This window comes from Carlito syrichta, unplaced genomic scaffold (genome assembly GCF_000164805.1).
Source record: "Carlito syrichta isolate Samal-C Ts95f unplaced genomic scaffold, Tarsius_syrichta-2.0.1 Scaffold308663, whole genome shotgun sequence".
NCBI lineage: Eukaryota > Metazoa > Chordata > Mammalia > Primates > Tarsiidae > Carlito > Carlito syrichta.
The window spans coordinates 300,714-312,543 of record NW_007252759.1 but is presented as its reverse complement, the minus strand read 5'-3'; the positions used below and the strand labels follow the sequence as shown (position 1 = coordinate 312,543).

Genomic DNA, 11,830 nt, shown 5'->3' with positions numbered 1-11,830 from the left:
CAGCCTTCCAAGTAGCTGGAACTACAGGCCTGCGTTACCACGCCCAGATAATTTTTTATTTGTCGTAGAGACTAGGCCTCGTCAAGTTGCCGGGGCTGGTCTCGAACTCCCAGGCTCAGGCAGTCCATTCGCCCCAGCCTCCCAAAGTGCTGGGATTGCAGGCTGAGCCACCGAGCCCAGCCCCTGGTTGATGTTTTGTGATGATCAGAGTAGTATGGTTGTGCTGTCTGGGCTCAGTGCAATGTCTAGGGAACAGTACGACTCCAGTCACTTCATGGCAGTTGACTACATGTTTACTGTGTTCTAGGAGTTCAGGATGGTTCATGCTAAGAGATGGACCCTGAAGAAGCACTTTGTAGGCAACCCTACTAATAGTGACTTTGAGTTGAAGACAGCCGAGCTCCCGCCCTTAAAAAATGGAGGTAAGTCATACTCAAAAGATTTCAGAGTTGGAAGGATCTGTGTCAGCTAGCCTTTGCAGCATAACAAACTACCCAAAGTTTAGTGACCTTAAACAATTATTTACTAGTTCACAATTCTTCGGCTTCGCGATTTGGGCCCGGTTAAGCTGGGTGGTTCTTAGGTCTCATCTGGGCTAAATGCTTAATGTCATGATTGGCCTCACTCACCTCTTGTGGTTAGCAGGCTTTCTGCTGAGGTACACATGCCTCAGTTCTCTTTGGTGTGGCCTTTCTAGCAGGCTAGTCTGAGCTCTGTTCTCATGATGGTCCCATAGATCTAGAGCAGCAGGAGTTGGTAAGCTCCAAAGTGCAAGCACTCTTCAAGCCTCTACTTGTATCATGAGGGCTAATATCCTGTGATCAAAGCGAATCAGATAGCCAAGCCCAAATTCAAGGGGAAGGAAATAGATTTCTCGATGGGAGCAGTGGCAAAGAGACCAGCATGCAGGGGTGGCTGGTATTTATGGCCATTTTGCAACCTGCCGCAGAGACCTTTTCAGGGTTCTCTGTGTGAAGCCTCGATGTCACATTGCAGGATCCCTCTGCCTTCATTGATAATTGAAACTCACGCTGGGATGCATTACTCTTCATGGCTTTGATCAGACCGTGGGGAGGATGTCCTCTCTGTCCTGGCGACTCTGATGATGACAGTGGCGTAGACCCTGTCTAGTAGCCAGGTACAGCGCTCAGACCATAAGGGGTGTTTATAGGTAGGTAAGCATTTGAGAAAAGGGGATGCAATCAAGTAGCATGGCAAAGTTTCAGTCCTATTTAAGCTGTGATGGCTACAACTCAGACTCAAAATTCCAGAAAATGCATGCATGATGGTCATTCAGCAAAATGCATATTCCTGAATACCAACTGGGGCTGATAACCCTGTGTGAGCACTGTAACACAGTGACTCATCTTTTGCAGGCAAAGATCTAACATCATGTGACCTTGGGCAAGTTACTTCACCTAAATATATGAAAAGAAAGGAAACAACATTTGTTGAGAACATCAAATGAAATAATCCATGTAAAGCATGGAGTGAATGCTGAGTAAATAGCATTATTATTATTACTATTAACTGGGCCAAATGTGAGAATCTTTCTTTTCTCTTCAGTAGAAGCTCAGATGAGAAGGCAACCCTGAAGCAGAAATATTATCTGTGATTATTTAGAATGTCAAAAACAATGAAGGCCCCAGGCCTTGAGTTTCTAATTGCCTATGGAATGCTTTATTTTGTAGAGGTCCTGCTTGAAGCTTTGTTCCTCACCGTGGATCCCTACATGAGGTATTCTTTTCCTCCTAATAATTTGCTGTGTGTTGGATGCTATTTTGAAGCAGTTTGCCTTTTGAAATATGCAACCAATTCAAAAACACTATGATTTTCCCACTGTTTCTCCCTTTAGTATAAGCGACTAGATTCATGAATGCCCATCTTTTGCAGGCAAAGGTCTAAGAAGCATGGTGAGGGATCACTTTGGTCCCTTTATTTTATAACCATTACCTATCTGCTCTGTACAGGGATGGAGTGTAGTGGCATGATCATAGCTTACTATAATAACCTTGAACTCCTGGGCTCAAGTAATTCTGTCAGCTTCCCTAGTAACTGGGACTACAGGTGTGCACCACCATGCCTAGCTAATAACTTGCCTTTCATTACTTACCCGAATTGCTTTTAGAAAAAAAAAGTAAGAGAAAAAAGAAGCCAAATCCCAATACCTATTTCACTACTGGCAAATAACTAGGGTAGAGGAAGATGCTAAGACTAAAATCAGCTTTTCTTGCATTCCACTTACCTGACTTAAATTTGAATACTCAGCAAAGAACTCAGGGAAGGGAGGGAATAAAAAGCCTTCATGGGGGCGGGTTCGGTGGCTCAGCCTGTAATCCCAGCACTTTGGGAGGCTGAGGAGAGTGGATTGCCACAGCCCAGCAGGTTAAGGCTGTGGTGGCTGGGAGCGTGCCACTGCATTCCAGTCTGGGCAACAGCGAGACTCCGAGACTCCAACTCAAAAAAAAAAAAAAAAAAAAGATCCTTCACGGGCCACTGTGTCCTCAGTAATATTTTTTCCTAAGCAAATAATATAGCCATCATTCTTTTAAATATTTTTTTCACAGTTTATTGAAAAATATTTAAATCTCAAGTGAAAAATACAGTTTTAAAATGTTAATTGGCATCCCTTTACTGTGTGGCTAATGTTTTGGGTACCCAGTGGTGCCTGGGTTGTATTTTTGAAGTCACTGGTAGAAACTTCATCTTCCTTTGTACACAGTGGTAAGACTCTCATGCTCATTCATGAAAAAAATAAATAAATAAAATTAAAAAAAAATAAATCCTGCTGGAGAGCTTCTGAACTATCTCTAATAGCTTTCCTCCTGCTTCTCACCCTGTTGTACTGCCCTCATCTATCTGGGCTTTATTGCCGCACACCCTGACCTGGTGGTTTTCCATTTGGCTTAAAACTTAAGAGAGTTTTCCCCAGACGCTTTGATGTATTAAGAATGGCTTCTTTTTTTTTTCTCCAGAGTGGCATCCAAAAGATTAAAGGAGGGTGATACAATGATGGGGCAGCAAGTGGCCAGGTAATTATTTCTGTTTGTTCCAGTGCTTTGAAAATATATCTCCTTTTTACCTCCTGCCGGGGCCCGTCTCTGTCCACTGCTCCCACAATTTCAGCATGTGCGGTTCACTCACTGATCTTGGAAGCAACTTGGGAAGTCCTGCCTTCTTCCTGACTAGTTGGGAGGCAGGGAAGGATATGAAGGATGTGAAATTGTCATCTTTCAGCCTCACTTTACCATCTTTACTTTTAATTACTTAAAAAAAAAAAAGCATTCCTCCAGTTCATGAATGTTGTAAAAATTCAAATAAAACAATGTTTTGGAGATGAAAGGTGCCCCCCTTCTATGAATCTTAAAGATAATTGTTGTTAATATATTATTATTTCAAAAATTGTTCAGTACACATACTTTTATATATTTAAAAAAAAGGGATTATATGCCCTTCAGCAAACTGCTTTTTCTCACTTAATAAGTTATGGATATCTTTTTTTAACAAGGTTATATATAAGTTATATGTAACCTTGTAATAGCTGCAAATTATTTCATCGTATTCCACCATTTAACAAATCTACTGATATAATAATTGTTTCTCGTATTTTCTACTACAAAATATTCTTTAAAGAACATATATGTATCCACGTGTGTGTGTCTCTGTATTCTTTGTCCACTTGGATGAATACTGCTTTACATTAAATTCTCAGAAGTACAAATTATAGGCCAAAGGAGGAGCATATTTTTAATTTGAAAAGATGACAGATTGATCTTCAAAAAATTGTATGAGTGTCCACTACCACCAACAGTATTAAATAACCTGTTTCTCTTATATTGTTTACCATCAGTCTTGGCAATCTGAGATGAATATGTTGATATTACTTTCTTTCTATTTTCTCCCCCCCCACTTTCTTTTTTTGAGTTGGGGGTTCACTCTGTTGCCCCGACTGGAGTACAATGGCACAATCCCAGCTCACTGCAGCCTCGACCTCCTAGGCTCAGGCGATCCTTCCACCTCAGCCTCCCAAGTAGCGCCCACTACCACATCTGGCTAATTTTGTTATTTTTTTGTGGAGACAGGTTCTCACTACATTGTCCAGGCTGCTTTCAAACTCCTGGGCTCAAGCAATCCTCCTGCCTTGGACACCCAGAATTCTGAGATTACAGGCATTAGCGACTGCACCCACCCAGAATATGCTGATATTTCGTGCTTAGTTTGGTTTGCATTTATTTTATTATTAGCAATGACCTTTTTAAAAAGTTAATTATCAATTTTCTTCTGAATCATCTATTTATGTCCTTTGCCCTTTTTCTTTCAGTGTTTTCATCTGTTATATTGATTTGTAAAAGCTTCTTGTATGTTTGGGATATTGGTGTTGCAGATATCTGGGTCTTTGTCTTCTGTGTCTAATCGTACTTTAAAATTTGTATGTGAGGCCGGGCTCGGTGGCTCAGTCTGTAATCTCAGCACTTTGGGAGACTGAGGTGAGTGGATTACTTGATCCCGCGGGTTCGAGACCCACTCAAGCAACTTGGCGAGACCTTGTCTCTACAATAAAGCAAAAACTAGCTGGGTGTGGTAGCGCACGCCTGTAGTTCTGGCTATTTGGAAGACTCAGGTGGAAGGATCGCCAGAGCCCAGCAGGTCGAGGCTGCGGTGGCCGGGAGCGTGCCACAGCACTCCAGTCTGGGCAACAGAGTGAGACTCCAACTCAAGAAAACAAAAAATAAAATAAAATAAGTAAATAAAATTTGTATGTGATAAAATTATATAAATATTTATAATTATGGCTTTCTGGTTTCATCTCAGGCTTAGAAAGGCTTTCTCCCTCCAAAATAACTAAAATATTTATTCAAGTTTTCTCTTGCATTATAGTTTAATTTTTTACATTTAAATTTTTGAGTGATTTAGTTTTTATGTTGGAATAAGGAGTGAGGTGTTTATGTCTAAATGACTAGGTAGTTACTATAACATCATTGGTTGAAATCTTATGTGGCTTTTTATTAGGCTTTCGATGACCTTGTAGATTAAGGTAGAAGAAAGACATCTTTACAGTCTTTCTCTCCAAGCACAAGGTATAACTCTCCATGTATCCATTTGGTCTTGTCCCATTAACAGTTTTCTTCCTATAGATCTTATGCATTTCTTGCTAATAATCAAATAAGTGGACATACATTTGTGTTAGCTGACTTGGCAAGCTTTTTTTGTTTTTTTTTTGAGTCAGTCGCACGCTCTCATCCAGACTGGAGTGCAGTGGCACAATCGTGGCCACCAAAGCCTCTACCTGCTGGGTGTGGGCTATTCTTCCTCCTCAGCCTTCCAAGTTCCAAGTAACTGGAACCACAGTCATGCACCACCATGCCTGGCCAATTTTTAAAATTTATTATAGAGATGAGGTCTTACCTAGTTGCCTAGGCTAGTCTCAAACCTCTGGGCTCGGGCAGTCCTCTGCCTCTGTCTCCCAAAGTGGTGGGATTATAGACGTGAACCTCTGCGCTCGGCCTTTTTAAAAAAACTATAATGCCCAGTGAGGGAGATGATGTGATGAACACTCATATGTTGATGGTGGAAGCAGAAGTTGGCACACCCTTCTGGAAAGGAATTTAGCAATATGCAGCAAGACTTACAAATGTTTCAGTGGTCTGACCTAGCAATTCCATTCATAGAAATATTGTCGAAGGAAGAAATATTCATATCTGTGAATATTAAAATGTAATTTATATTAGGAAAATACTGGAAATAGTCTAATCATGGGGGAACAATTAAATTCATCACAGCTTTTGAAGACTTCTTTCTAATGTGGATAAAAGTATAAATTATATAGAGCAATGTAATGTTTAGAGAAAAATTATATGTTACAAACATAAAATTGCTTCAATTATATAAATATTTATAATATACATGTTTAACTATGCCAATAAGATTGCAATAAAATACACCAGAATATTAGCAGCTGTTTTTGTGTTGTGGAATTGGAACTGATTTTTATTTTATATATTTTAACGTTTTAAAAATAAACATGTGTTGAAAGGTTGAGGTGAATGGATTGCCTGAGCCCAGTGGGTCAAGGCTGCGATGGCCATGAGCGTGCCACTGCTCTGCCTGGGAGACAGAGTGAGGCTCTGACTAAAAAAAAAAAAAAAAATATATATATATATATATATATACACACACACATATATATATTTGTATATGTTATATAACTTTGTGATCTAGGGAACAGAAATAGTAAAGAATGATAAAAGTGGGAGAAGATAAAGAAAAGGAGAAAAGAATCATCAAGTGAGACCCACAGGGACAGCTTAGAAGAGGAGGCAAAAAGCCTAGAGAGATCAGCATCCTGGAAATCAATAGGGGAAGAGTTTGGGGTGACCCCGTGTGAAATAGAGTAGAGAGGTAAAAATCAGATAATGATTAAAGGCACAGCGGCTCACGCCTGTAATCCCAGCACTTTGGGAGGCTGAGGCGGGAATTGCTTGAGCCCAGGAGTTTGAGAACAGCCTGGGCAGCCTAGAGAGACCTCGTCTCTACAAAAAAAAAAAGTCAAAAAAATTAGCCAGGTGTGGTGAGGTGTGCCTGCAGTCTCAGCTACTCAGGAGGCTCAGGATCACCTGAGCCCAGGAGATCAAGGCTGTTGTGTACCGTGATTGTGCCCTTGCACACTAGCCTGGTTGACACAGTGAGACTCCAACTCAAAACTAAGAAGACTATCCACTGGGTTTTGCAAACGGGAGGCTGTTGTGACCTTAGTGGAGTAGTGTGGGCAGAAGGCAGGTGGCAGTGGGTTTTCAAGTGAATGGGAAGTGAAGAAGTCTGTCTAAAAGGAAGAGGAAGGAGGGAAAGGGAGGGAATGGATGGGATGATAAAATGGCAGAGTTGAGCGTGTGTATGTGCTGAGTGAAAGGGGCAGTAGAGAGGAAAATGTTAAAGATTCAGGAGAGAGGAGGGTTAAGGGATAGAGGGACCCCTGGAGAAGGGGCTGGTGTCCAGGTCATCCTGAGCCAGAGGACGGAAGTCTCTTGTTTAAAGAGAAGGCGTGAGGACAGGGATGAATGTTTAGCCAGTTGAGAGTTCTTTGATGGCCCCTATGCCAATGGCTAAGAATGAAGATGGAGAGGCATGGTAGGGTATCGACCATGGAATATCAATGTCAGTGCTCCTTTGTCAACACTAATCCTACAGCATACTGACTCCCTTGAAAGGGAAGATATATCACATGTCTTAATGTGCTTTATCTTTCAGAGTTGTGGAAAGTAAAAACTCAGCCTTCCCAACAGGAACTATTGTAGTGGCTTCTTCAGGCTGGACAATGCACTTCATCTCTGATGGGAAAGATCTGGAAAAGCTGCCAACAGAGTGGCCAGATACAGTACCACTGTCTTTGGCTCTGGGGAACGTTGGCATGACAGGGTGAGCTTCATGGGTATATTTCATTTATTTGAATGTCTGACTCTCTGGTTTTGCAAAATGGTTTGTCCAGAACTTGGTCAACAAGAAAACACTTGAAGCCGGGCTCGGTGGCTCAGCCTGTAATCCCGTGCTTTGGGAGGCTGAGGGAGTGGATTGCCTGAGCCCGCGGGTTCGAGACCCGCCTGGGCAACTTGGCGAGACCTCATATCTACAATAAATCAAAAATGAGCCGGGTGTGGTAGTGTGCGCCTGTAGTTCCAGCTCCTTGGAAGGCTGAGGTGGAAGGATCGCCGGAGCCCAGCAGGTTGAGGCTGCTGTGACCGGGAGCAGCCACTGCACTCCAATCTGGGTGACAGAGTGAGACTCCACTCAAAAAAAAAAAAAAAAGAAAAAGAAAACACTTGAAGCGTTATGGGGGCTGATTAGAGCGTTACAGGGGCTGATTAGAGACTATGGTGGGACTGAGAAAGGAGGAAAGTCACCCTAAGTGTCTATCAGAGGGGGAGTGGATAAAGAAAATGTTGTACATATATACAGTGGAATACTATTAGGCCTTAAAAAAAGAAGAAGATCCTATCATTTGTGACAACGTGGATACGCTTGGAGAACATTATGGTAAGTGAAATAAGCCAGACACAGAAAGTCAGATACCACATGATCTCACTCATATGTGAATTCTAAAAGCGTTGAACGAATAGAAGGAGAGAGTAGGATGGGGTTGCCAGGGGCTGAGACACTAGGGGATTAGGGAGATGTTGGCCAAAGTCTATAAAATTCAGTTAGAAGGAGGAATAAATTCTAGAGATTTATTGTAGAACATGGTGACTATAGTTAACAATGTATTGTATACATAAGCGTTACTAAGAGAGTAGATTTTAAGCGTTCTCACTACAAAAGTGATAACTATGTGAGGTAGTGCCTATACTGTTAGCTTGATTTAGCCATTCCATGATGTATACTTATTTTATTTTATTTTATTTTTTTGAGTTGGAGCCTCACTCTGTCACGCATGCTGGAGTGCAGTGGCACGCTCACGGCCACTGCAACCTCGACCTGCTGAGCTCAGGCCATCCTTCCATCTCAACCTTCCAAGCAGCTGGAACAACAGGTGTGCGCCACCACACCCGACTAATTTTTTTAAATTTATTATAGAGCTGAGGTCTTACCATGTTGCTCAGGCTGGTCTCAAACCCCTGGACTCAGGCAATCCTCTCACCTTAGCCTCCCAAAATGCTGGGATTACAGGCTTGAGCCACCGTGACCGGCTGTATACCTATTTTAAAGCAACATGTTGTACTATAAATACATAATTTTTGTCAGTTAAAAAATAAAGAAATGAGTTAGCCTTGGGACTGAAGGAAGGCGGGGAGGAATCAGGTCAGAGACCCTCAGATACAAAGTGACAGTGAGAAGCAGCATGAGCATAGTCCCTCCCAAGCAGCTGGCAACAGGTGCACAAACGTACCAGCTCCTCCACTGCCTTTGGGGTACCTATAACTTTCCTAGCCTTTAATTCATTTATTTCCTTGCTCTAAGTTGTGTGATCTCTTTTTTTCTCTTCCTTTCTCCCTTCCTTTTCTTATACTTTGAAGGATTTCTAAAGAATGCAATGGAAATATATACATATATATATATATATATATATATATATATATATCCCAAATGTCACTCTCTAAGAAAAACAGCTCCCATATACCTCAAATTCAAATTCCACTCAGGATTTGGACTCCTCAAAATTGCCATTGCCAAGGACATCACTGTGAAGTTAGAGGATGTTTAATACCGTCTTCCATTCAATTAGTGGGCACTAAACAATGCCAGCACTTCCTGGTCTTTCTTGCCTGTGCTATCCCCTCTACTGTTGAGAGCTCCTCCTCCTCCTTTTGTTATCTGACCCACCCTTTCCTTTGGAAGGTGTAGGAGAGTGGAGGTGAAGGTAGACTTGAGGAAACCTCAAGCTGGTCATCTGTGACTTAATTGCAGACAAAGTAATTTGTAAAATAGTACAAGATTCTGATTCCTGAAAGAGAAGCTCATGTATTCATTTGTGTATTTTTATTTTTCTTTCTTTTTTTTTTTCTTTTTAAGACAGTGTCTTACTATGTTGCCCAGACTGGTCTCGAACTCCTGGCCTCAAGCAGTCTTCCCACCTCTGCTTCTAAAGTGCTGGGATTATGAGTGTGAGTCACCACACCCGGCCCATTTGTGTATATTTCTTTTCTTTTTTTGAGTTGGAGTCTCACTCTGTCGCCCAGACTGGAGTGCAATGGCGTGCTCACAGCCACCACGCAGCCTTGGCCTACTGGGCTCAGGCGATCCTTCCGCCTCAGCCTTCCAAGTAGCCTGAACTACAGGCACGTGCTACCACGCCCAGCTAATTTTTTTTATTTATTGTAGAGACGAGGTCTCACCATGTTGCCCAGGCTGGTCTCGAACCCGCGGGCTCAGGCAATCTTTCTGCCTCAGCATCCCAAAGTGCTGGGATTATAGGCTTGAACCACTGCGCCCAGGCTGTGTATATTTCTTATACATCTGCTCTAACCTTTAAGGAATGCATTTACTCCAGTCAACTCTCTACTAGTGACTCTCAGTGACTGAGAGGGAGGAGTTATACCTGCCTGTTTCTAAGAATCCTCAGACAACACATCATCCATTCTTTGAGACTTTCTGCCATTTTGAGTCACTGTCCAATGGGATGAGTCTTCATATTCTTTTTTTCTTAAGTGACAAGGTCTCCCTCTGTCACCCAGGTTGGAGTACAGTGGTGTGATCATAGCTCACTGTTACCTTGAACTCCTGGGCTCAAATTATCTTCCTGCCTTAGCCTCCCAAGTATCAGGTACTACAGATGCACGCCACCATGCCTAGTTGTTCAAGAATTTTTGTACCCGGTCAGGCTTGGTGGCTCAGCCTGTAATCCCAGCACTTTGGGAGGCTGAGGTGAGTGGGTTGCCTAAGCCTGCAGGTTTGAGACCTGCCCGGGCAACTTGGGGAGACCTTGTCTCTACAATAAATCAAAAATTAGCCAGGCTGGTAGCGCACGCCTGTAGTTCTGGCTACTTGGAAGGCTGAGGTGGTAGGATCGCCTGAGCCCAGCAGGTCCAGGCTGCGGTGGCCAGGAGTGTGCCACTGCACTCCAGTCTGGGCGACAGAGTGAGACAAAAAAAAATTAATTTTTGTAGAAACATAGTCTTGCTGTGTTGCCCAGGCTGGTCTCAAACTCCCGACTTCAAACAATCCTGCCTTGGCCTCCCAAAGTGTTGGGATTACAGGTGTGAGCCACTGCACCTGACCAAGTTAGGTCAACTTTCAAGAATGTTGGCACTTTTGCTATAAACTATAAAAGAAGTTAAATTTTGAAATACAGTGTCTTTTATCTGCCCAGATTCCATAGAGTTAACGTTCTCCCAGCCTTTCATCACTTCCTTCAGTTATGTTGAAGAGCTCGTGTGTTTTGCTCTCTTAACTGTTGATTCTATTAACTTCCCTTTAGTCTAAACTGCACTTTGACTTTTCCCTCTAGGATTTCTTTACTATTGGCTTCTTCATCTTCTCTCCATTTTAAAAGGAAGTAATGTTTGGCCATTTTGGGAGGCAAAGGTGAGAGGATTGCCTGAGCTCAGAGTTAGAGACCAGTTTGGGCAACTTGGCAAGACCTCATCTCTACAATAAATAAAAAAATTAGCCAGTCATGGTGGCGTGTGCCTATGGTTCCAGCTACTTGGAAGGCTGAGGCGGAAGGATCACCTGAACCCAGAAGGTGAGGCTGCAGTGGCCGTTGAGTGTGCCACTGCACTCCAGTGTAGGCGACAGAGTGAGACTCCAACTCAAAAAAAAAAAAGAAAGCTGACTCTGGAGACACCTAGAAGGTTTGTTGGGGGAGTGGGATACTGGTTTTCATGGGTGGAATAACAATCAGAAAATGCACCCTCTGCTTCTTTTTGGGGGTTAGATAAACTTGCCCAGAAAACTCTGGTACCAGCATTCATTAAGACAGTGGTTCTCAATTGTTAGCATTCATAATAATCACCTAGAGTCTCTTAAAATTTGGAATATTTCTGGCCAGGCACAGTGGCTCACACCTGTAATCCCAGCATTTTGGGAGGCCAGGCAAGAGAATCGCTTGAGCCCAGGAGTTATAGATCAGCCAGGACAACACTGTTAGACTTTGTCTACTCAGGAGGCTGAGGCAGGAGGCTGAAGCAGAAGGATCATTTGAGCCTGGGAAGTTGAGTGCCACTGCACTCCAGCCTGGGCAACCGAGTGAGATTCTGTCTCAAAAAATTAGAGTATTTCTAAATCAGTGAGTCTAGGTTTGGGCAGAGAATCTACATTTTTTTTTTTTGAGTTGGAGTCTCACTCTGTCACCCAGACTGGAGTGCAGTGGCCGCTCCCGGCCACCGCAGCCTCGATCTGG

General features: G+C 42.8%; 1 protein-coding gene across 3 annotated transcripts in view; it reads left to right on the top strand.

The window, feature by feature from the left end:
- The first annotated feature begins 312 nt into the window (after positions 1-312).
- PTGR1 (prostaglandin reductase 1) overlaps positions 313-11,830 on the top strand; it is a 38,004-nt gene continuing 26,486 nt past the window's right edge. For all 3 annotated transcript variants that reach the window (XM_021716283.1, XM_008065561.1, XM_021716284.1), the window contains exons 1-4: positions 313-422; positions 1,692-1,737; positions 2,976-3,032; positions 7,246-7,413. In XM_021716283.1, coding sequence (XP_021571958.1) covers positions 317-422; positions 1,692-1,737; positions 2,976-3,032; positions 7,246-7,413 — 377 coding nt within the window. In that variant the 5' untranslated portion in view covers positions 313-316. The remainder of the gene's footprint in view (positions 423-1,691; positions 1,738-2,975; positions 3,033-7,245; positions 7,414-11,830) is intronic.